This window comes from Lontra canadensis, unplaced genomic scaffold (genome assembly GCF_010015895.1).
Source record: "Lontra canadensis isolate GAN:19392208 unplaced genomic scaffold, GSC_riverotter_1.0 scaffold57, whole genome shotgun sequence".
Classification (NCBI taxonomy): domain Eukaryota; kingdom Metazoa; phylum Chordata; class Mammalia; order Carnivora; family Mustelidae; genus Lontra; species Lontra canadensis.
In genome coordinates, this window is record NW_022631051.1 from 6,886,476 (window position 1) to 6,913,344 (window position 26,869).

The 26,869-nt window shown below is 40.6% G+C and overlaps 1 protein-coding gene across 3 annotated transcripts in view; it reads right to left on the reverse strand.

Moving 5' to 3' along the window:
- The window catches only part of PIEZO2 (piezo type mechanosensitive ion channel component 2), a 458,183-nt gene that overhangs the window by 213,686 nt on the left and 217,628 nt on the right, over nt 1-26,869 (reverse strand). For all 3 annotated transcript variants that reach the window (XM_032875773.1, XM_032875772.1, XM_032875771.1), the window contains one exon: nt 17,959-18,001. In XM_032875773.1, the coding sequence (XP_032731664.1) occupies nt 17,959-18,001 (43 nt within the window). The remainder of the gene's footprint in view (nt 1-17,958; nt 18,002-26,869) is intronic.

Below are 26,869 nucleotides of genomic sequence, written 5' to 3' on the forward strand. Positions count from 1 at the left end.
TTGCCCAGAGAGAACTTTTGTCCTCCAGGTGCTTATAAGCTCCCAACTTTGGGCTACTCCTGGCTTGCTTGGTGGAGAATGCCAATGACCTTGTGAAGCCACTTGGACCCCACAACAGAGCCACCAAAGGGACACATGGCTTGGGGGATGGTGCTGTTGGTCAAATCATGTGCAATGTCAGAGCTTGAGAGGGACTGGTGATTGTGGGGTGCCTAACTCAGAGTAAGAAACAAACCTTGGCTTACCCGTTGGAATGAGTATGCTCCCTTCGACCCACAGGTTTTATTTTTACCCAGTGCCTCTCTGCCCCAGAGGAGTGGGTTTTGGGGCTTTACTTGTTTGTTTGCTTGTTTTGACTTTTTTTTTCTTCCCTAAAGGTAAAGTCAGAGCAATGTGTGGATAACTCATAACCCAGACTAGCATTCCTGGGCTGGGAGACGTGGAGACCAGCAGTAACCACTCAACCACTTGGTGGATGTATTCTAGTGAAAATTAATGAGTCAAGCAGAACAACGTTCATATCTTACCATCATTTTCCTTCAAGACATTAAGTACCTTTTTTCTGGAAAGTGCTGGTGACTACCCAACAATTGAGAGCAAAGCCTGAGCACTTGGTTTCAGATTTCTGGGGACAAGAATTCTCTGGACAATGGCCTACATCCATTAGTGTTCTAATACAAAACACACACATTCACTGAAATTACATTCATTCCAGTATGGAATTCGATTATCTGTGTGGGTTTCTTTGTAAATATATTTCACTGGTCAGAGCAGAGTGCAGAGAAGACTGCAAACCCAAACAGTGCTCCTGATGACCAAGGAAAAACAATTTTTCTCTCTGTTTATGACAAGCAGGTCAATGAAGGGCATCCGGGTAGAAGCATTCAAAGCTATCTCTGTGGCTTCTCGGACTCCTCTCATTTAATGTGGATACTTCCCTGTGCTACTGACTTGTTCATTGTTTAACATTTCCCATTTGCTCTGTGAACAACATGCTCTCAGGTATTTTCTCTTTCACAGGTCATGAGATGAGGGCAGACATATACAATGTTAATGAAAAGTTCTGCTGTGGAACTTTGTCACCATCTGTTTCTGGCTCTTGTTTGAGTGTGTGCTTGTTTCTCCTCACCACCTACTGTACCATTAAGAGTGGTGGGGGCCGGGGGTCTAAGCTATTTCTGTCTCAGGTATGGCTTTCAATACGATTTCTGCAGAAGAAAATCACTCAGACTCTCAGGATAAGGCCAGCCACTCCTAATTTCCTGCAGCCATGACCACTCATATGCAAGAATATTCATGCTTTTTTTCCATTTCCAAGGACTTTAAATACATTTCAGGGTATGTGGATGACTTCTGAAACTGTACTCTTAGAGTCAAAGGAAAATACAGTCTGCATTGCCAAAAATTATAATTATTTTATATGATCCTTCTGAAATAAGGGCAATGACTCTTGGATGTTATACAGTGACTTAAGGATTTCTAAAGTATTCTTCCTCTTCCACCAGAAGAGAAAACTCTGCATTCTCTGCATAAGATAGTCTCCCTTTAAAGTTTTCCCTGATATAAAATGATATTCAGGCAGGCAGATACAATGTCTGCAAATTCTCCTTCCTTATGCATTTTTTAGATAAAGTTCTAGCTTACCAGCTGTCTCTGAATTCAGTGCCACAAATGTTATTTTGTATCTGTTCTGTACAAGGCTTTGTGCTGAGCACCCAGCTGTGAATAATGCTTCTCTGTTTGGCATGGATGCTATCTGAAAGGTAAAACTTTTACAGTGAGAAACTATACATAACATGTAAAATCAGGACAGGGAAGTGTCAGGAAGAGGTGAGGTGACCAAGGGAAATGCCTAGATGACAAGAATTTTGATAATAAGACACAAAACAAGGAGTATTCTAGATAGAAACAGAGGCTAGAAAGTGTGGGTGCTGGGGTGGGGGGAATCAGACTCCAATCTTCAGAAAACTGAAAATGCTTGTAGAAGGAAGTAGTGAAAGACAATCTGACTGGAAATGTGGGTTGAGACCCAGCTTGGGAAGGTTTGGAGTATTAAGGTTGAGGACTAAGAAATTAATTCAGTAGGTAAATGAAGGATTTCACTAAAACTGTTCTAGTAAAAATAACTTAGTTTTCCTGTCTAGCAGGAAGGGCATATGGAAAAATTGAAAGAGGGCAGTCAGATAAGGCAGAAGGCCATTTCACATTCCCAAGGAAGGGCAAGGGGGGACCTTAACCCAAGTAAGAACTATAGGTAGCGTGAGGCCAAGAGGGAATGAATTTCAGAGCCTTTTCAGAGGTCAGGGAGTGTTTCTCAAATAGGCATAAATCAGCGCAGTGCAGGAGTGAGGCAAGAAGAGGGATGCAATAAATCGAGGCCAAAAAAGGTAGGGGAGGGACAGAACACACTGGTGACATTGATGCCATCACCATCCCGGCACGTGGATGGCACTTGATGGATTCTAAGACCTGTATCACATCTGAGAGCTTAGCGAAGCCGGGTAGAGGCTGTATCATCAGAAAGACCTACTTGCCACTTGATCGTGGGTAAAGGCATCACTTCAGATCTTTGAATCTTCATTTACACGTCACCCATGTAAATGAAGTGACTAAGCCATAGAAATGGTGCAACACTGTAACTGTGTGCCACTTCCCAGATTTTGTGTAATTTAGACACGGTCGTGTGCCTGCATCCATGCATAAAGATAGAGCGGGAAGGATAGTCAGAAGGAACTGTTTTCAATTTGTTGGATAATCCATTTCTAAGGGTCCTGATGGAAAATTCATACAGTTCCTATGAGACAGGCTTAACACAAACTCCCACTTTTTTTTTTTTAAGATTTATTCATTTATTTGAGAAAGGGAGAGCACACGCATGAGCCGGGGGAGGGGCAGAGGAAGAGGGAGAGAGAATCCTCAAGCAGACTCCCCACTGAGTGGGGAGCCCAATGCGGGGTTCCATCCTGGGACCCTGAGATCATGACCTAAGCAGAAACCAAGAGTCTGATGTTTAGCCCACTGAGGCACCCAGGTGCTTCACAAACTGCCACCTTATGCAAGCAATAATGTCTTGGTCTCTAGCAAAAGTGTTAACTGTAAAAGACATTTCATAGTAGTCTGAGCTATCCAAGAGCTAACTTCAGATTTTAAGTAAGATGGAGAGCAAAGAAGAAATCTGAACCCCATGCCTGCTATTAGCATAATTCCCCCAAACATTCCATTTTATAGACTCAACATCCAAATTTTACCTCCATATCAAACAGCATGAATTTCCTGCCTATTATTCATCATGCTGTCCACACCAAGACTTGAAATCTTTAAGTGATATATTATACAGTTCATTTGTTTATGTCATTAATGAAATCTAAAACGTTCCTGCTGGTACCTCTAATTTTGTATAGAACAAAGTGCCAAGGTAACCACCTGAGAATTTAGATTTTTAGTTCAAGAATGCACTATTTTCTGTAGAATCTGATCTTTATTGCTCATTAACTCGAGACTGTTTGTATTAGTCATAATGACCTGATTTAGTGAAGACCAAGATTACAAATCAGAAGATCTTTTTTTCAAACATATTTTGAAAGAGAAATTTTAATGAAGGACTACATCTTTTTTTTTTTTTTCCCTAGAAGAAAAATAGGTCTGTTCATGAAATACTTACTAAATGATGTCATTATACTTGAATTAAAAAATTCACTTTCTAAGTTGGGAGCCCAGTCCTAGGGCAAAGCTTTCAACAGCCTAAGAAATGTAAATCACCCCCTTTTGTGATACACATGCATACACACACACCTGTGTACATACATTAGTCTGTAGTTTTTAATCTGTTTCTAGTATATAGAAGGTATTTTGGCAGATCAAAGAAAACTGCAAATTTGATCAATTGCACAAGAAATGTTTCATGAAACAGATAACATGTTATCACAGAGATGGAATGCCTAGATTTAAGATTTTCTAACTTTTCTTCCAGTTGTGTGTGACTTAAAGGCACTTTTGATGCACTGAATGTCTGTGTCCCTTCAAAGTGCATATGTTGAAATCCTAACCCCCAATGTGATAGTATTAAAAGGTGGGCCTTCGGGAGGTCATGCGGTCATGAGTGTGGAATCCCCATGAGTGGGATAAATGCCCTAATAAAAGAGATCCCAGAGAGTTCTCCTGCTCTTTCTCTCTCCTTTTTAAATTTATTTTTTATTTTATTTTTTAAAATATTTTGCTTATTTGACACATACACACAGAGAAAGTACAAACAGGGGGAGCAACAGGCAGAAGGAAAAGGAGAAGCAGGTTCCCTGCTGAACAGGGAGCCTGACGTGGGGCTTGATCCCAGGACCCTAGGATTATGAACTGAGCCAAAGGCAGCCACTTAATTGACTGAGCTGCCCAGAAACCCCTCTATCTCCTTTAAAAAAAAAAAAAAAAGATTTAATTATTAGAGAAAGAGAGAGAGAGAGAAGGAGGGAGAGCAGGGTGGGGGGGGTGTAGAGAGAGAGAATCCCAAGCAGATTTGCTGAGCAGGGAGCCAGATTCGTGGCTCCATCCTAGGACCCTGAGATCATGACCTGAGCCAAAACCAGGAGTCGGCGGCTTAACCTACTAAGCCATCCAGGCACCACTCTCCAGCTCTTTCTGCCATGTCAGGGCAGGGTAAAAAAATGGCTCTCTATGAACCAGGAAGCATCCTTCTAGCAGACACTGAATCTGCCAGGGTCTTGATTATGGCCTTCTCAGGCCCCAGAACTGTGAGCAATTAAAGTTTGTTGCTTAAACCACTCAATCTGCCGTATTCTGTTACAGGAGCCTGAATAGACTAAAAGAGCAGCGTTAGTGTCTGTCAAGAATCAATGGGACCTCTATCTACAATCTCATGATGAAATGCGGCTCTCTCATGACAGTGAGTTTAGAGAACATCTAAGACAGAATTCTGGTTATCTTACAGGTGTGCTTCGGAGCCAGTACTTTATTTAGACTAAGATAAAATCATTCCGTTGGCCTTCATCATAAAACCGCAGTTTTCTCTAATGGTACCTAAGGGGCCTGCTAGTCACCACAAACTTGCAAATCTTTGACGTACCCATTTTGATCCCAAATGGTCTCATCCCCCTGGGCTAGGTTGGCAGTGTGAACTTCCACAGCCTCCTTGGAAATGGAAAACAGGGGCAGGTACACTTCTGCTCCCACATTTGCACCCAGGGCATGGAGATCTCCACCTGCCCACAGCACGCCCTTTTCCCTACAATCTTTTACATTGAGGGCTTCAGTCAGCCACCAGCAACGAATCTGAGAGCCCTGGATACACGGTTAGGGAAAAGCAATATGCTTACTTCGCACTGTGGTTGGTTCTTTCTTTAATGATACATTTTTGAAAGGAAAGAATAAAGGGAGAGGGAGAAAATATTTATTAAACAAAACAAAGTCTCTTAGTGCCAAGGATTTCTTTGATATACACACGTTACGCGCATCTGAGAAAACTTTCGATTCTGTGACTTAAAAGGTCAGCAAATGTCTAAGAATGATGGTGGGATGCAGGGAGACTCAACCCATCTCATTCTCTGGCGTTTTTCAAAGTTTGCCTCATTGTTTCAAGGCAAAAGGTGTCCGGGTGTTTGTTTCCAGTTGAATGGTTGGTGTTCTGAGAATAAATTCATTGTCTATTACTCACAAGCCATGTGGCCACCGGGTGGAGATACTTTAGTTTCTCTATGTGCAAATTCTCATGGTGCTAAGAGCCACTGCAGGATAGTGGGTAGAGATGATGCACACACAATTATATCTATAGTGTTTGGCTGAATATTATTACTTACACGAATAATGATATAATTATTCTTTCTAAGTGGTGGCAAAACGAATCCATTAGTAGTAAAATTCCATTTCATGAACTTATGAAATTTAAACACAGACCTGGATTTTGATCCATCTCCATTTAAAAAATCCTCTTTCTAGCTTTTTACTTAATTTAATTGTGCCTTCATGTAACCATCTGCAAAAGAAGGGAGAGGTTCCCTCTGGGGACTCAGGAGTTGCAAACTGGATGATTCTAAGACCCCAGTTTAACTCCCAATGCCCAGGGGACTGGGGGAGAAGATACAGTTGCAGATTTATCACTTGAGAAAGAAATCCAGGACATCCTCAGCTAAAACGGGGCTCTTGAACTGAGAGGTTCATGTGCTGTGCTGTGCTTCCGAGGCTCTTCGAATGCCCTGAACCTGCATGCAAAATTTGTTGTTTATGTGGGTACGGATATTTCTGGAAGTGAGTCTCTTACTTTCACCAGATTGTCTAGCAATCCATGACATGACGGCACCTATGCCCCCCTCCAAGAAGTCATAAACCAAGGATTTCGTATTACAAATACTAATAGTGCTGTTTTGTACTCATAGAATAAATGAATACCAATGATAAAACTGGAATCCAAGCTTTCTCGTTTAGCGTCAGTTAGTGCTGGTATCTTCCTTCAGGTCTTCCAAAGGCCGACCTGGAGCAGAGGTCCTGGGTGCAGGTGGCTTATTTGAGAAGCCCCCCTAGAAAGTGCGAGGATGTGACAATGAGGGATGGACAAGGAGAGCAGCCCACGGATGTGTACTGTGGACAGGCTGCTGCTGAAAGGGCTCCTACGAGTTGCCCTGTGGATTATCTAGGGCAGCCCCAGCACCTCTCCACTTACTTCTGTTGCTCCCCAACACTTTCCAGCCCTTCCATCTCAGGCCCTTCCAGGCCGCCCCGCATGCAGACGGAGCAAATTTCCAAAAGGCTGGAGAAGCCCTGGAGCAGACAGCAGAGTATTGGTGGCACCAGAAGGAGAGATGGCAACCAGAGAGTGGAGTCAGCCAAGTGGATGTGGCCCATTTCAGGATCCTTCTCTCACATAGCACACCCAATTACCCACCGAGTGGTAATTTCAAACTTTACAGCCTAAAGTACGTTCGGCATACATTGTCTCTATCCCGTTCGGTTGTCCCCACCTGGGTTCAGACATGTGCAGTCAATCCCCTGAACTCCTGCAATGCTTTTCCACTGATCTTGCTCCTTTAAGCCACACTCTGGTCTGGACTGCACCCATGGGACCCTTCTAGAAGTGCATCTCACCGTATCTGCCCTAGGTTTCCCACTCTTCGATGGCTCCTGATACTATCAAAGATGATCCAAACCCCTTGGCATACCTGTTGGGTTTTTCACCCCTTCTCAAGTTCATTTCTGTATTCGTCTGTGCCCCTTGCGCTCCATCTCTAACATCTGTTGGGAGGTCTCTACTAAGTTGGCGTTGCAAACCCTGCCTGGGCAGTCCCTGAAGTAAAGCTTTCACAAACCACTCTGCCCTGCCCCCCACCTAGGCAGCCAGGCTTCGGCTCAATGCTGCCCCAAGCACACATTGCCCCCCACCCCCAAGGTTTCTTTCCTCCACTCTGTACCACTCATATCATTATTGTTGTACCGGGTACATAGTGGCTGCTCAAAACCATTTCAAATGATGGCACTAACCAGTAGCACATAATCACCATGTTATATTATACGTATCAGTGGTGTCTTCTATAAGACCGAGACACTGTCCTCCCATCCCCTCACCTCAGCCCTCAACATAGGAATAATAATGTGTGTCCAGCAAATGCTTGTCAACATGAAGCATCATAAATAGTGGCATGGTGGACTGTGAAAGAACAGAAGGTAGAGTCACATAAAACCGAGTTGTTATCGTACCTTTGACCACCTAGCTGGGTGGTCTTGAGTAAATTACTCAGCCACTCTGGTGGACTTTGCTCACTTATTAAATGGGGGTAATCTACTCAAGTAGATTATATTACTGCTTCTAAATAGATACTCTCCTTACCTGAAATAGTCGTATACACCGCTGGTTATTCCGTGTGACCTACAGTGTGCCTCTGTGGGAGGCGTGTGCTGCTGTGCCCATGGACTTTGAACTTGGCCATGTGACCTGCCTCAGCAAGGGAAAGTGAGCAGATGTGGCACATGTCCCATCTGAGGCAACACTGAAAGAGTCCCATCTCGCCTTGGCCATCGCAACCTTCCCCAGCTACAAGAAGGGCATATGTTCAGTGAAGGTGGTTTCAGCCTAGATCTCAGAATGAGAAAGGCTCTTGGAGGAGAGCCATAGTTGCTTCACAGCTTTGGAAGCTGACATCGAATATGAACCAGAAATACACCTCTGGTCTCGTAAGTCACTGGTATTTGAGCTTGTCATGTAGCCTAGCCTAAGTCAGGAGAAGCCACTCCAGAATGTTGCAAGAATGCATTAAACCAGAAAAGCCAAACGTGTCTCAGGCCAGCGTTCCATAGGTCTTTTAAAAACTCAAATCCACGTTTACCCCTGTCATGTTCTTCTGAAAACCCAAATCTAGCCCAGAGGTGGGCACAAAGTTAGGGTTCGAATATAATCAAATTATAAGTGAATAAACACATCAATTAGGCTTCATTTGAAAACCAAAATACAGACACATCTTTTTCATCTAGTCATTTCCTGCATATAAATTACCCTCACAAAACTTTTTTTATTATAATTTCAAAACAGCTTGCTAAAGCTTCCAGGAATATTTCTATGTAGTCTGAAGGAATTAAAGACTTGCCTAGCTCATCTACATAATTTAATTGAGAAACATCTGTCATGTATGTTTCTATCATGTATGTTTCACCTTGACTGCTACAAATGTGATGGCACATTGTGGAAGCCCAGCTACGATTTCCTTTGTTCAACCCCATAGACTGTAAGATTAGAGCAATGGTGTGACTTGGATTGAATGTGTTTTCCTCTCTGCATGCTTCTCTGAGGGGCAGTATAAAGAAATACTTGTCTTGGGGCGCCTGGGTGGCTCAGTGGGTTAAAGCCTCTGCCTTCGGCTCAGGTCATGATCCCAGGGTCCTGGGATCGAGCCCTGCATCGGGCTCTCTGCTCAGCATGAAGCCTGCATCCTCCTCTCTCTGCCTGCCTCTCTGTCTACTTGTGATCTCTGTCTGTCAAATAAATAAATAAAGTCTTAAAAAGAAATACTTGTCTTGATCTAAATGAATAGGTATTCAAAATTATCCATTTGATCCTACAGTCCTACGACCTTCACTTAAAAAAATTCAGGAAAATAGAGCAGTGACTATAGAAATTGATACCTCTGTTTCTGTCATAATTGACTCCACTTAACCATCACATTTCTTGGATACAAGTTTTCATATAAAAAAACGCATCATAAATCCACCACTGGAGTGTAGCTTTGCATTCTTTTCCAATGTTTTACATAGCATCATCTGTAGAAACACCATTAATTTCAATAACGTAGCTAATGAGTTACACATAAAACTGGAGGAAAAAAAAGAATTTAAAAATTGGCCTTGAATTTCCTAAGGAATCTCTTCATTCTCCAAAGCCAATAGAAACTATAATTTATCAGGAAGAGCAGATTCCACAGGCCTGGGCCAACAGAGAAACGACACACTAATATTTATTTGAAAGGCCGTTTATTTATCAAACACTTATTAAGTGCCTATTATTTGCCACCTCCTGAGCTGACCCTAGAGATTATAAGATGGCCACACAGAAGTCCTGCCCTCAGAAGGATAGGTCTAATCTAAGACACAGACAAGTACATTTAAGATTATGAACATACCCATTGGCTTTGTTCTAAAAGACAGTAGGAAATGGGAAGACAGAAGAGGAACCCTGAGATGGTGGTCAGTGGAGTTAGGGGAAGGCTCTGGGAGGAGGTCAGGGCTAGGCAGGAACAACTACAGCATTCTGAAAGGCACCATAGGCAAGAATGGGGCAAAGCCAATGAAACATGGTACAAAGATGTTTCCTATGCCCTCCTATGGTTCTGTTGCCACAGAATCAGGTCCTCAACTCATAACTTCCCTTATCCAACCATTTCACTTTGCTGACCTACGTGAGTTAGGTGCAACGTGTCTCAGTTAACATAACAGACATGGAGTGGGGTGGCGCCTGGGTGGCACAGATTGTTAAGAGTCTGCGGTCAGCTCAGGTCATGATCCCAGGGTCTGCAGATCAAGCCCTGCATCAGGCTCCCTGCTCAGCACGGAGCCTGCTTCTCCATCTCTCACTTCCCCTCTCTCTCACTTGCTCTCTTTCTCAAATAAGCAAAATCTTAAAAAAAAAAAAAAATGAACAAACACACACACAAAAAAACAAAAAACAAGACAGACCTGGTGCCACTCTCAATCCTATTGTAGAGATCCCATGATGGGGAGCAGCTGGGGCGGAATCCAGAGCATCAGTCTCAGTCCTTTGCAAAGAGAGACTCAGAATGCTCCATGTTAATACAAAGGTGGGCAAATTAAGTCATCACTCACACCGACGCACAGAATAAAGCCACATCTTCATCCCTATGCTTTTAGCGATGAGCCGGCCCTAATTGCAGCCTGTCCTCTCCTCCCCCAGGGTGGCTGCTGTGCAGTGAAAAAGAGATGCAGGGACCCTGGTCTCCCGCTTCCCAAGAAGCCCACTCTTGCATAATGACTCTCCACCAAACCCCAGGGCCCCGGCCCACAGAGGGCTCGGTTCTGTACTCGAGACATGTCTGATGGTCTAAACACACAAGAGTGCCCTGGGCAACAGGATTATCAAGACAGTCCAATCCTTTCCACGCTCCTGGACTTCAAGGTCCAAAGGAAGAGAAACGTGGAAAATAGGTCCATGCAATGTGTCCATATGTCACACAATGTGAAGTATCTGACAAAATAGGTCCACATTTCATCCACTGAAATATATGGTCCTAATACACCCTCATAGAAGAATGCATGACATATGATGGAAAAGGCAGGGCACTGGGAGGAAGCCATCGGGAACAGTTTCACAAAAACAATAACGTTTACACCTAGAATGGTGGACGGAAGGACCTTGCAGGAGAGATGGAAGGAAGGAGCCTGACGACAGACAGGCTGTGGAGGGCTGCCCAACCCCCCAGAAACAAACCATGCTTTTTGAATTATGTCTACGTTGGGGGAAAAAAAATCCTTGGAATATTTGTGTTTCATCATAGCAGACTGTCTTCGGGGTGATTTGTCTTTTAAAATATTCTTTGAAGAGGAAAGAGACTTCATTCCACAACCCAAGTAGAGCATTAGATAAAGTCACAGGCAGACCCAGGAGTCATAACGTCATCTGAGGTTCTATGCTGATTCTACAGATTCGTTAAGACTACATTCTCTGCATTTTAAGTAAAAAGGGGTGAGAGATCAGTAAAAGATTAGTATTTTAAAATAGGCGGCAGTAAGATTTCCCAGAAGGTAGGAACTTTTATTTCTTTTGGCAACTTACTAGACACAAGCCTATTTATTTGCTAAAATATTTTCTTCTCAGAGGAAAAGTGCAGCTTTGGAAAGAGATAAACCATTTCAGACCTTGCTCAGAGCTTACGGTGATAGATATGACTAGCGCCTTCTGCTATTTCTACCTTTTTTTTTTTAAATTTAAATTCAATTAACCAACATACAGTACATCATTAGTTTTTGAGTAGTATTCATTAATTCATTAGTTGCTCATAACACCCAGCGCTCATCATGTCATGTGCCCTCCTTAAAGCCCATCACCCGCTTACCCCATCCCTCCCTCACATCCGCTTTTGCAACCTTCAGTTTGTTTCCCAGAGTCAAGAGTCTCTCATGGTTTGTCTCCCTCTCTTATTTCTTCCCTTTCAGTTTTCCCTCCCTTCTCCTATGATCCTCTGCACTATTCCTTATACTCCACATATGGGTGGAGAATTATCCGTAGGAGAATTGTCTTTCTTTGACTGACTTATTTCACTTAGTGTACAGTCAGCAAAACTAAGAGGCAATCTACAGAAGGGGAGAAGATATTTGCAAATGATGTAACAGAGAAAGATCTATTTCTAGCTCTTGTTCCCTTGCTGGATACATGGCAGACTGACACCTCTTCTTCCCCCTAAGTTAGCGAGCTGATTCTCTTTGGGCCATAGACTGTGAGTTCCAGTGACCAATGCCACCTCCAGGTGGAAACATTTAGGAGCTGGTGCATATGGACACTCTCCTTCCATGCTTAAGCAAACTCAGAATCATCGTGTTGAGACAGAACTGCAAAGAGGCTGAAGTCAAATAATGGCATGCCATGGAGAAGGCAAGCCACCCCCTAGATGACTCTGACTTCCTCATTAGATTTTGCATGAGTGAGAAAGGAACAGGTGTTGTATTAAGCCACCGAAAGCATGGCCCATCCCTTAGCTGAGATACTTGTTTCTATCTTGCAGAGTATCAATGAATTCACGCCCACGTGCATCACTTTAACAGAGATTGAGTGACGGTGATTTACAATTATAAACTTAGACAATGCGCCTAGGTAAGATTTCTGGTTGAGACCAAAATGTTGGGTACAGATTATTTTTTTCTTTATATTAACAACAAAAACAAAACAACAAAAAAACCCATGTCTGCTTTTATTATGCAAATATAGATATTATATTAGCAGGAATGGGAAGGGAATATAGGAGGTCCCATCGAAGACACATGAACCTACATCCTTCTTGTGGTACCATACACTCCTGTAATGAAGTCCTACAATAAACTCCTGATATCCCCCCACAGAGGGGCAAGGTGATTGTCTGTAAGGTAAATAGAACATACTTTCCTGAACCACATAAACTGTGAGGATGTGTACTTATTCTGAGATCATGTATATAAGCCCACGAAGGGAATGGCTGAACACCGTCTCATGGCAAGTGTTCCTGCAAGGACAGCAAGTAGGACAGATCCCTGGGTCTTCCTTTCAGCTACAAAATGTACAACAAAGGGCATCTTTGCTTTCTTATTCTTGGAGAAGACTTTGAAGATTTAGCTGACTCAGTCACTTCTTTGCTTTAGATGTGGCTACTTTAATATCATCTGCTAGCAAACAGATTGATGGGCTAACTTCAAAGAACTTAATGATGAGAGGATCAATATCCCAGTACAACTGCTCTCAAGAACCAGATAGCTTCATTTAAGACATAATTGGAATTCCCTTTAAGAGAGAGAAGAGGTTAAAACTCCAGAAGAAAAAAAGCACAGCCACATTTAACAGCACTGCCTGACACAGTCTTTGCAACTGTAAATGCACAATCACCTCAAAGATCAATATTTGTTCTATATTTTAAGATGCGGATGCAACACAGAGAACGCTCGCTGTGCTTCCGGGAGAAGACACAGGATAATCTGGGAAAACACAACATGACGTTTTAAGGTAATGTCTAAAAATCAGGATGATCACCCAGCTGAGATTATGGTTCAAAAATAAAGCATTGCCCTTGATATACTCCTTAGTGATACTTCTATTTGTACATCTACTGGGAAGTATAACAATTTTACACAGGCATTGTAACATCAACTTTATACTGTCTGGCTTTATTCAAATGAGAATATCCAATAAGGTTATGGCTTAAGACCACGTGCCCAGAGGTACAGGGATAAGGAAACATAAAACAACATAAAAAAAAGGACCTATAATCAAGATTTTAGGGTGTTCTGGTGTAAAAATCTTCATCTTTAGAACTAGGCAAAGTAGAACTGAATGTAGGTCAGTACTAATGCAGGTCAATGGCCATGACTATATGTGTAGGTTACTTGAATTCTTTGAGTTTCTTTACCTGTGAGATGGCAACCAGAGTCTACAGTGTGTATGTATGTGTGTGTGTGGGGGGGGGCAGAGGTCAATAAGTGATGGCCAGTTGCCTGTTTTTGTAAATAAAGTTTTATTGGAATACAGCCATACTCCTTGTCTATGAATGCTTTCTGTTACAGAGGCAAAGTTAAGAATGACAACAGAAAACCTAAAATGTTTACCATCTGTCCTTTCCGGTAACTGGTAGCCAATCCCTCCCTGGTCTGTGAGGTTGCTGTATGGACTAGAAATTATTTAACATAGTGTGTGGTACATGGTAGCTGTCTTGTTAGATCATTATTCAAGTAAGGGAAAGGTTAAAGTCATATAACCTAGGAAGAAAATGTTTCAACTGCCAAATTCTGTTGATCAATGAATCCTTAATCATCTGAGAAGAGGCTCTTACCCAAAGTGCTTCACTTAGTTGACAGAAAAGATAGTAACCTATACTTTACTCTATGGAAAAATGATGCAGGATAAATGCAAAGTAAAAGGACAATAAGATACCATTTCTCACCTATCAGACTGGCAAAAATCTCAAGTCTGACAACTTACTTTGTTGGTGAGGCACTGGGGAAATGCTCTCATGCATTTTTACTAGGAGTGCAAATTGTTGAAACTCTAGGGAGTGAAACTTGGCAAGATTAGCAAAATTCCAGATAATTTACTCATCAATTATCCTTGGGAATCTAATCCCTAAGATATCTGGCAAAAGCACAAGTGTGCACAGGGTTATTCATCACAACATTCTTCTGTAAAAGCAAAAGACTGAAAATAGCCTGAATGTGCCCCATGAGGTACTGGAAAAGAAGGAGTTAAAGCAAGTCATTTGTGATCCATTTTTCTCTGATTACCAAAGAGATATACTGGGGTTGAGGGAAGAAGGTAAGTGACCTGATTTCACTTCTTGTAAAAATATGAACTAGATACAGGACAAATAGAATAACTAACTAATTACTTATTTGTTTGTTTGTTTGTTTTATTTTCTTGCTAGGAAGAGTCCTCATCAAGCAAGAAAACCCTGGTTTGGGACATTAGGATAAACAAATCTTCAATCCACAGATGGAGGAGTTAAGACTCTCTGGAGAATGTCACATGAGCTCTTCAAATTTCTTAGGTGTAAACCTGGAGATGTTGCAAAATCATGTTTCCTGCTATGTGAGGGATTTGGAAATCTCACTGGAAACCTCATTTCTCACTCTGGACCAAAAAGTGTGTATAGATATAGATACAGATGTAGATATAGATATAGATATAGATATAGATATAGATATAGATGTATAAATAGAGTGATAAAGAAGAATAGGGCAAGGTTACAGGTATATGCAAGTATGAGCTTGCAGATGTGCAAATAAACACCAGAGGATTAAACCAAAAGCTCATAACCATATAACTGGGGGAAGGAAGAAGGCACAGGACATAGGGGCAGGGGACGCATATGACATTTCTCTGAAAACACTTCATATATATAAAAACATATAATTTGTACTTAGAGACACATAAATGTTATATATTCAGAAATAAAATGAGATTTTAAAAAACCCATTAAAATTGAAAAGATTCTGAAACAAAGGAACCAAATTATGTATAAAAGTTAGAATATGACCACATAGGAGAAAAAAAAAAGAAACTAAAGTAACCTAAGTTTTGAGTCTTTAGTTATACATCTTTAATGTAATATTAAAATGAAGACTGACAGCAGATTTTAAAACTTCATTTAATATTCCTGGGGCACCTGGGTGGCTAAGTCAGTGAAGCATTCAACTCTTGGTTTTGGCTCAGGTCATGATCTCATGGGTTGTGAGATCAAGCCCAGGGTCAGGCTCCATGCTCAGCAGTGGCGGGGGTGGTAAGGGGAGTTCCTGCTTGATAGTCTCTCCCTCCCACGTGCACATGACCGTAAGTAAGCACTCTCTCTCTCAAATAAATAAATCTTTTAAAAAACCAAACAAAAAAAATTTTAAACTTCATTTAATATTTTTATTATGAGTGGTAATATTAGTATTTATATTTTTGAAATATATATATATTAAAATAAATAAGTCTTGTTAAGAACCACGATTTTTAGTGAAAAAGAAAATAAATGCAAATATAGTGTCAGAGAAATTAAAAATTCTGTAAGGCTATGTCTGATTTGGAAATAATGTAAGAATTCAGCTTATTTTTTTATTTAAAAAAGGTATATGCAGGACACCTGGGTGGCTCAGTCAGTTAAACATATGACTTTGGATGGGGTCATGGTTCCTGGGACCTGAGATTGAGCCCTGCACTGGGCTCCCCGCTCAGGAGGGAGTCTGCTTCTCCCTCTCCCTCTCATCCTCACCCCTGCTCACACTCTTGCTCTCTCAAATGAATAAATAAAAAATCTTTAAAAAAATAAATTATAAAGTATTTTCTAGCTCAGCACAGAAACATGACAGTGCAGATATAATGGCCATCCCTAGTATTTAGATTGTGATTTCAAAATACCATTCTTTATAAAGAAAAGAGGGCTCCTTTCTAGGTCTGGAATGTTGGATGGGCTTGTACATCTAGTTGTTCTAGAAACAAGGAAACTATCAATGACTGGTGGTCCTGTGTCAAAAGGACACAAAGTCAGTGTGAAGTTGTTCCCCGTGACCGAAAGGGAACAAAGTGAACATAAGTGCAACAGGGGGCTAGAATAACAAGATAAACAATACCACAAACAGACAAATCCAGAATAGGAGACATTCTTCCAGCAACTGACCTGGTTTCTTGACAAGTCAATGACATGAAGAAAAATGAAATGAAGCTGGGAGGGAACCCTTACTTGAGATGTAACAAGACAGAATCTGTAGGCTTCAGTAGCATGATGATTCAAACCAGTATCTGCACGATGACATTTTTGAGATGGTCAGGAAATGCAACATTGACTGGATTATCTATGATGCCAAGGACTTACTGTTATTTGCATTTGGTACGATAGTGGCATTATGATTCTGGAAGAAAACACCCACTTTTTTTTTTTTTTTCAGAGATGTGTCCTCAATCTATGTAGGGATGAAATGACATGATGTCTGCAGTTTCCTTTAAAATATTTTAACCCTATCCCCCAAGAATAGACAAAGGAAGTATGACAAGGTCCTATCAAAGATGGATAATGACATTTCATTTGTTATTCTCTTCCCTTTGCTTATGTGTTTCTCATACTATGAAAAGAGAGTCAATAGAAAGCTTCTTTGGGAAAAGATTACACACAAAATGAAGGATTGATGCGATCTTTTATGCTTTATTTTAAGTCAGCCTGTGAGATCTGCCCATCTCAAGCCCAACTCCTGTAATAGTCTTCCTGTGAGACCTACAGTGATGGTGTAGACTCGGTGGGAGTTTAGGGAAAGAAATAAATCTTTTTTATTTTAAAATTTTAAAGTAGTTTATTATTTCTTTAAGCATTTGGTCAGCTTGGGATTAATACACATAAAAACACATTTTCAATATGATAAAAAGAACGAGTCAAAATCTGCCTTTAGAGTAAAAAAAGAAATCAAAATCACTTTTCTCTATTACAATAGCTGTACCAACACATCGAACTCCAGATAAGACACTAAAAGCCACTGGGAGGGATCTGTCCCACAGGCTGTCACTGAGTTCCAAGGCAGGTGGGTTAGTAACCTTACCGACCCTACCTCGACTTCGTCTGATGTTATAATCAGTCCATTTGGGACTGCTTTTAGGTAGGAGTGCCATGATCTCAGTTTTTAACTTAGAGCGAATAAGACCTAACAATTTTGATGACTGGGAAGATGTCAATATCAATATATTTCTTTGTTCTAAAACTGTAGAACGGGGGCACCTGGGTGGCTCAGTTGTTAAGCGGCTGCCTTCGGCTCAGGTCATGGTCCCAGGGTCCTGGGATTGAGCTCCACGTGGGGCTCCCTGCTCAGCGGGGAGCCTGCTTCTCCCTCTCCCTCTGCTGCTCCCACTCCTATTCTCTCTCTCTCTCTCTCTCATGCATGCCCTCTCTCTCCAATAAATAAATAAAATCTTTAGACAAATAAAATAAAACTCCAAAACGGAAATGACATGGGCAGTAATAAAGCTAGAAACTTCCTGGAGTTCTCCAGTTAGACAACTCGCCTTTGATGCTCTTTCCTACTTTAAGAGGATTTTCACATACGTTCCTCTACGGAAGGCAGGAATTTTATAATGAAAAGGGCTACTTTACAAGGAAACAGAGGCTCTGGAGACAAAATGATGACTGCCTCATGGGCACACAGTCCCTAAAGCAGTGGTGGTGAGACCACTGATTTATCATCAGGAAATTCCTTAGAATGAAGCAGGACATGAGACCCTGAAAGTGAAGACATGACAACAGGCTAAACCCTGCTTACCTTTCAAAGCCAATCTGCCGAAACGTCTTTTCCCATGTGGAGCCTACAAAGAGAAGGAAAGGACGTAATTAATTGATGCACATTAAGCATGCAGTTAGTTAGTTCTGTCCTGGGTTTGCAGACCCTGGCAGATACTTGGTTTTAGAGTTAAGTGAGAGGAGTTTTCCCTCAGATGCATCGTTCTCCACCTCCAGTCCCCCAACAGCCCCTTTGGAGAACAGTCCACGTAACGCGCCATGCGACAAAGAGCTCTGTCCTTTTCCTCTGGTCACGCTGCAGGCCACTAAATCATTCTCTAAACGTCTGAATGTGTCACAATAACATGGGTGAAACTCTCCTGCCAAAATTAATGCAACAGCATAGTGTAAGTTCTACTCTCTAAAACTTAACATTTAATTCCGTGGGGCCCATGGAAAGCTACATGGGCCTCTGAAGGTCCGACTCATACCAGGTTTTTATCTCATCATTGTTGAGGGACAAGGATTCACATGTCTCTCTTTCTAAAGCTAAACATTTAAATCAGAAGACTCTTGAATATAAAAATGTTGTTTCCAGTGACATGACTTGAAGAACAGTATATCCAAATCCATAAAAGAACAGCTGGGTTTGAAAAAAAAAAAAGTTTTTCTATAATTTTTTCATGTACTAGTTCTTTCCTACATTATAGGCATAATAATTTTCTGAGGACTTGATGTAAAGCAAAGTGCTCATATTTGTCAAAGACCACTCACTTTAATAAAAACTGCATTAATAAAAGTTAAGGATTGGTACTAACCCCATAATTTTACATTTTCCATCAATCCATGGCAAAATCATTTTGATTTCAGTAAATACCCACCTAGCCCTAAATCTGTGAGTTGTGTTATGCACAAAACTGCTTGATCATCACAGCATATCATCACTATCATTCTGTACAATTTCCTTCTGCAAATAGGAAATGGTAGATTCAGTCTTGGGTCTCCAAAGGCAGCTAAAAATCTACCCTTCTTCTTTTCCTCCAATCACAGTTAACTAGGTTGCTGCTATGCTTCTTTCTTGAGAACTCTGCTTTACTCTAGCGCTTTGCTGTCAGCTGACGACTCAATGTCTCCCAGGCCTTAGTCTTCTGGAAAGACAGGCAATTATACAGTATTCTCCCCAGGCCCTCTCTGAGGACTGAGCTAGTCCCAAGAGAGCATGAACATGGTGTTTCACTATGGGCTTTGGGCTCATATACTTGGTTATGATGAATCATTTTAAATAAGTATTATACATAATAAAGGACTGCCTTTTAGATATAATTACACACACACGCACAAATTTAAAGCAGATTCAGGCTTATCTCCTCGGATGAAGTCACTCTTATCCAAATTAAATTCCAATATGCTTTGCTGAGTAGGAGTGAAAGTCATGGAATTTTAGTTCACCAGCCCAGGAATTTCCATGGCTCCTGGTCCAGGGGAGTAGGCCTATATAAATGTCGTCTGTCCTGTGAATCTCATGCAAGACAATTCAAAATCCCTATCTCAGGAATTCTTGGAAGACAATTATCCCACCCTGGAGATACTAACAATTAAGACTGGCAAAACATAACATAACCTGAGTCAGAAACCACATAAAGACAGCTGGCAACTGCCTGGCCTGAGCAGAGAAGTAGGAGAGATTAAGAGTCTGTAGCCAAGTGAGAACCAGACAGTCTGAGCTCAGACCAAGTGGGAAGGGTCTAGAAAGGCTGGAGGGGTTGGTGAGGGCATTCAGATGCTATTCTTCTTGACTTGCTTCCAGGGAGAAACAAAGCACCTTTACATTTTTTCTACATTTTCATCCCCCCACCTCCCCAATCTGCTCAGTGTATTCCTAAATGGATTTTTTAAATAATTTTTTCAGAAAACCCCCCTTTTTGATAGACTCAGTCTATTATCAAGTTAAAATAAAAATAAATCATTTTGTGATCTAGTACTATCAGGCTTTTAAACATGACATTTTAATTAAGACCTAGGTTCCCTCTTCACGTTTCTTGGAAAAGTTACTCAAATAAGCAGAACAAGATAAGAGTTTTTGGTGTGAGACTTCCAGTACTCCTTAGAATAAACATTTCCAACCAATCAACCAAGCACAACAGAGATGACAGAAAAATGACTTCCTCCTAGTAGCTAGATATTAATGTTAACTGATAATTTGAGCATCTTACATCCAAAAGGCACTCATCTTTGTTTGCTGTTGATACTCTATTAATCATCTTACTATGTTAGGTATAAGACTGAATAAATTAAAATATGGTTTCTGCCCTCAAACACCACATACCCTAGAGGTTTGGGTTTTTATGTCTTTTGTGAGCACTTAGTCATGATGAAATGAGAAACACACAATAAATGGAACAGACACATCCAGATCCTCTGGCACCATGAGTATTTTTGACAGCTCGTTATTCAGTGGTTGGGGAATTCTTTTAAAGCCATTAGCCATGTTCTACATGGTAAGGTAATATTATTCTCTTTTGCTGGAGCAGTCCAACAGGGAGAGAAAAGTAGGGAAAACAAAAGTAGCTGGCAGACTTCCTTGATTCAACACTTTTTAAATGAGATTTATAATATGGAGAAGTCTAAAACATGTTACATTCTTCAGGGGAACAGCAACAAAGAAGAGGAAAATATATAGCACAGAGAAAGGGCACGAAGCTTAGAGGGATTTTTTTTTCCCTTTCCAATCATAGATGAAGTTAGAAATAATGAATTATGATTCCTCACTTCCCAAATGTCCCCAACATCCAACAACAGAACTGAAGTCTGGAATGGAGCATCATGGCGTCCAGAAGCTACAACCACACCCTAGACTCAAGGTCATTCGGTCTGCAGAGCAAGTTCCCGTATCTCCTGTCCGAGGTACCCAAGGCAAGAAAATGCCCTTTGGCACCCTGCAGCACTGACATTCCAAGGTGGGTGAGGGGGGACCACCATGCCCTGAAGCAGAAGCACAGGACATTTCCTCCTCAAATACATCAATCAGCAGTCACTCTTTTATAAGCAAAACTCTACCTATCTCTTCTCTTCTCTCTCTCTTCTCTCCCTCTCTCTCTCCCCCCATTTCCTATTGACCTCTGTAGATCCAAGCTCCAGTTCTTTCCAGAAGAGGAAGAAGTCATGGAAACTTTTTTGGGGAGCTACCTTCTCCCCGCCAATGAGCTGATTCTACTGGGGCTCCCAGTCCTACGACCTCTTCTGCCCTGTCCCAGCAGGCAAGGAAATCCAGGAGATTTGGGACCCCAAAGCTCTGAACTTCTTTACTCACAGCCTTGCCATCCTTTGGGGGCTGTTTTTCTTGTCTTGCCGTCCTTCTTCATTTTCCTTTCCTTACTCTCCTTGCTATCATTTGTCTGTCACCCTGATCTGGCTGTAATATGGAATTTAAAACAATTTTTTAATTCTACAAAATTTTACATGTCTGATTATTAGCTTTGGTAGCATGCAAGAGCCTCTAATAGAAGTTATATCATCAAACACCTTCCCACACCACTTTCCATCCAGGACCTATGATTTTCCCTAATTTCCTTGAACACTCAGCATGCCCAGCAGGAGTTCATTTTGTACAAATAGTCATGTATAGAATGCCACATGCCAACATGTCACTTGAAGATGAGGGCACAGAGCTGATTCATTTTTACTTCTAATTTTTTTGTAGTAGTCGTTTAAAATCACGGGACTTTACCTGTCCCCTGAAACAGACATTAGAGTCCCAGGATTTGCAACAAGGTCCCTTTCAGTTTGTAATTTTCTGTTTTTCATAAACATTAAGGAGACTGCGAAAAAATATATCTTTGTGTTGTAAATTGGTTACTTGCTTTATTATCACGTTTCCTCTGTGATTACTATTCTCATTCTTTCAATCAACTTGTTGCTCAGCTTCTAATACAAGAAGAAAGGAACTGGATTTTTCCTCCAAGTTTCATAATGCAGTGGTGAAACTGGTAGCCAAATGAGGCAGAGTTTCTTCTAATTGAAGTTTTATACCAAGTACATCTGAGATGTTGAGAGCCACTTGAACTTGGACCTGAACCTCTGTGTTTTTTCTAAATAATTAGCAGAAAAGGACTAATAATTCATAGGAGTGGTAGATTTTTGCCAGCACATTCCTATAAAAAAATGGAAGTATTTTTATATACGGAAGAGGTTGCCAGGCAGTGGACCATGTGAGCTGGCCCAGAAACGGGTGATCAAACACAAATATCAGAAAATGATACTGCTTCAAAATTTTCTAGTGGGAGCTCCATTTACTTTATTTTTAACTCTTTTTTTTTTTTAAGACTTTATTTATTTACTAGAGAGAGAGAGAGAGGGAGCAAACGAAAGCACAAGCCCAAGCTGGGGGGATGGGGAGAGGCAGCAGATGGAGAGGAAGAGGCAGGCTCCCCACTAATCAGGGAGCCCAATGCGGGACTCGATTCCAGGACCCTGAGATCATGACCTGAGCCGAAGGCAGTTGTTTAACCAACTGAGCCACCCAGGTGCCCCTATATCTAACTCCTACAAAGATTTTCACATCTAATCTAAGAGTTGATTTTTTTTTTTAAGATTTTATTTATTTATTTGACAGACAGAGATCACAAGTAGGCAGAGAGATAGGCAGAGAGAGAGAGAGGGAAGTAGGCTCCCTGCTGAGCAGAGAGCCCGATGCGGGGCTCAATCCCAGGACCCTGAGATCATGTCCTGAGCCGAAGGCAGAAGCTTTAACCCACTGAGCACCCAGGCGCCCCTAAGAGTTGGGTTTTAACCTTGCATCAAAGGTTGACCATATGTGCAATTCTGGAAGAAGAACAGATCTTTTCAATGGGCCAGTAGTGACATTCATTTCTCAAATATTAAAATGCCCTGGTGTTGAATGGTAGTTAAAATCTATTAAACCACAGAAATGGCTGACCTAAGGAATGATATGAACCCAAGTTATGCAACCTTTCCTGCCAGTGAGTATGACTGCGGCACTTTGGGTTAAACGGTGAGAACTTAAAAATTTTCTGAGTCCTAATTCCCAGATTAGATTTGTCATTAATTGGTTAAAATTAACTGTAAAAGACAGAGATAAGGGAAAAAAACCTTCAGGATCCCTTACATAAAATTTTTCATATTAAATGACCTATATATATTTTTTAAATCATTTTCACCTCTACCTAGTAATGCCTACTTGTAATGCCCATCAATTCCTGCTCTGTCATTAGTAACTAGATGATACAACCCTTTATGTACACAGTAAACTGTCATTCAGTTGCATATTTGGGTTTTCATTTCACTTACCCTTTGTCAGTTCTTTTCATAATAATGTCTTAGTTTAACATCATCTAGGGTCACCCATTCATCAGTAAGGGTCAGAATTCTTCATTCTCACTAACAATATAGTGGTTTATATAGAACATATGATTGACAATATGCTTTTCAAAATAAATAGCTTTATATTTTTCCTTATTTGTAAAATAATATACAGTTGACCTTGAACAATGTGGGGGTTAGTGGTGCTGACCCCCATGCATTTGGGGGGTCCACATAACTTTGACTCCTCAGTAACTAGCTAGCAATAACCTATTGCTGACTCGATAGTCACATTACCTCTATATCACATTAACCTCTATTTTGTATGTCATGTGTAGTCTCTACTGTATATAGTCTATACTGTATACTGTATTCTTATAATGAAGTAAGCTAGAGAAAAAAATGCTATTAAGAAAATCATAATGAAGAGAAAAAACATTTACAGTACTATGGTGTATTTATTGATGAAAATCTGTGTGTGACTAGACCCGTGCAAGGCAAACCTGTGTTGTTGTCTAACGGTCAACTTTAGATCATGACAAAACATGGAAATATTTACAATCTTTTATTTTTTATATAAACCCTACACACTATGACTCTCACATTTATACTTGTACATGGAAAAGGAGAGTTATCTTATGTTGAAACTTGCTTTAATCACTTAATAATATATAATACAACTCTTTCCATGTCAATAAATATAGGCATGTAATCATTTTATCACTCATGTAGTATTCCATAATTTTTTAAAAATGCAACTCTTTATCAATATTTATATTCTATTTACATTTTTGCTATTAACCATAAGAATGTGTTGAATAACTTTTACATGTATCTTTGAACATTTGTTCCATTAGTGCTTCAAGATAAATTCCTAAAAGTAGAACTAATACATCATGATCTATGCATATATATTAATATAGCATATATTAATGTATAAGCATATATTATGATATATGTGCATCATATTTGATAGTATTAATCAAAATTTCACCCCTAAATCTTATATAAAGACATGTCCTTGATTGAATTCAGTTTATGAATCATTTTCCCTTTTATGAAATATTTTATTTTAATTTATATTTTCATAATTAGTAAAGAAATTAAGCAAATTTCCTAGGTTTTTAAGATTTTAATGTTTTATATTATGAATTACTTGTTCATGCTCACTGCCCACTTACCTATTAGATGTTTGTCTTTAATCCTACTGATTTATAACAACACTATATATTAGAGTTCATAATCACAAATATGATAAACCTACAGGAAGTGAATTTACTTTGTAGATTAAAATCCTGAATACTTATTTTATCTTCCTGAATAGAACTGATGAATGTTTGCATTATTAATCAATTTCTATCATTTGAGCTTTTCAGTTTTTCAGTTTGCAAGTCTGCTGCCCCAGCAGGTGGGAACAAATGTTACATTTGTTTCTTTGTATCCAAATATCTCAACTCCAGGAGGTCTTGAATGAGCATAATACATGTTTTATGCAGTCATCTGAGTTGACTGCTCAGTCTGAACGAAACCTACTACCAGTATTCACTCTTTGTGGAGAGGAGGGCAAGCCTATTCAGAAATATTCAGCAAGTCTATTCACAAATCTGCCACACTTTCCTCTAGGAATGGAGGGTGTTAAAACACCACGAAAGATTTTCTTTTGAAAAATTACCTTCAAAGTACTCTAAAATGAAGTGTAACTACTAAATAATTAATTCCCTCATCAAAAAATGGATTTTAAAAGATAATTGTTGAGCTTAAGATTTCTGTTTTAAGATTGGATCTGGGGCGCCTGCTTGGCTCAGTTGTTGGAGTTCGACTCTTGATCTCAGGACTGAGTTTGAGCCCCACGTTGGGTGTAGAGACTATGTAAAATCTTAAAAAAAAAAAGAAAAAGAAAAGATTGGATTTTATTGGCAGTCTGTGATGTTTCTTCTACGAACTTCTAGTCAAATAGCCATGGACACGCTGGAAGTGAGAAACACACACACACATACACACACAGAGTAAATCTATTTTCAAGAATCTCAAAGAAACTTGCACAAGTAGGTCAACTGAACTGAACTGTGAAACTCAGCCTGTAGTGTTCTGTGCATTTGTCTCCCATGGAAACCAAACAAACCATCCAGCCCTCCAGAAGGTAAAAGTATGTTCCATTCTCTTCCCACCATACTCCCCCTGGTTCAGAAACACAGATCCATACAGAACAGGAAGTGGAAGTTGTGCCTTCTCTGCACAGAAACCTCTTCCTGAGGAGGCGAGACTGCTGTCCCTGTCATTCTCACCATTCCCTTACCCTTACCTGCCTGCCCTCCCTGCCTTCCAGATCTTTCCACATCCACTCCAACCCTCGGAAACAACTGACAACAAGGGTGTGTGTGTGTGTGTGTGTGTGCGCATATGTATATTTGTTTGTGTATATTTGTGTCTGAGCATACATGTGTGCATGTGTGGAAAGTGATGGACAGGAGGTAAAGGAACCAACCCTCCTTGGCCCAGTATGTTTTGGAGCACACAGTCCTCATCAGAAAAATTTATAGGAATACTTAGGGTCTGAAAATCCCTGGCAATTACCTATCTTGAGAACTAGAAATAGCCTAAATATTCAATGATTATAAAATGATTATATACACTGTTTATACACAGTGGAATAGTGTATAATATTAAAATTAGATTTTTAACTAGAAACTGATGAGATAATGAGACTCAGAATCTCCACAGAACTTAACTGAATTTGTACTTGATGTGATGTCCCACTCATTCCAATCAAGGTTTCCATGATGCCAAATGATTTTTGCTCCTTCTTCAGCAAGAGCATTTAGAGATCAGAGATGGAAGTTGGGGGAAATGAACAATTTTTTTTTAAGATTTTATTTATTTATTTATTTGACAGACAGAGATCACAAGTAGGGGGAGAGGCAGGCAGAGAGAGAGAGAGGAGGAAGGAGGCTCCCCACTCAGCAGAGAGCCCAATGCGGGGCTCGATCCCAGGACCCTGAGACCATGACCTGAGCCAAAGGCAGAGGCTTTAACCCACTGAGCCACCCAGGTGCCCCCAAATTAACAATTTTTAAAGAGCCAGTCAAGAAAGATGACCCAGTTAAAAGGGAAAAAAAGGAAGGTAAATGAACGTGAAAGAGGGACTGGAGACAGGGAATCAAATACAGTAGACAGATCAACTTTGATAAGAAGGCATTCAGGTATTTTAGCTTTGGGGGAAGATGGGTAATATGCATAGAAATTAACTCAGTAGAATTACGAATAGGTCGTGCAAAAGAAGAGTGAGAAGTACATGGAAGGTCAGGAAGTGGAAGCAGTTAGGGTAGACTTCTCTTTTTAAAAGCCAAGGCCAGGGGTGCCTGGGTGGCTCAGTCAGTTAAGCCTCTGCCTTCAGCTCAGGTCATGATCCCAGGGTCCTGGGATGGAGTCTCTCATTGGGATCCTTGCTCAATGGAGAATCTGCTTCTCTCCCTGTCTCTGCCCCTCCCCCTGCTCATGCTGTCTCTCACTCTCTCTCTCAAATAAAAAATAAATAAATAAATAAATAAAATCTTGGGGGGGAAAAAAAAAGCCAATACTTGAGGTGGGGAGGGACAAGCTGGGAGTTGGCAGGAGCCAGGGCAAGGCCATGGAAG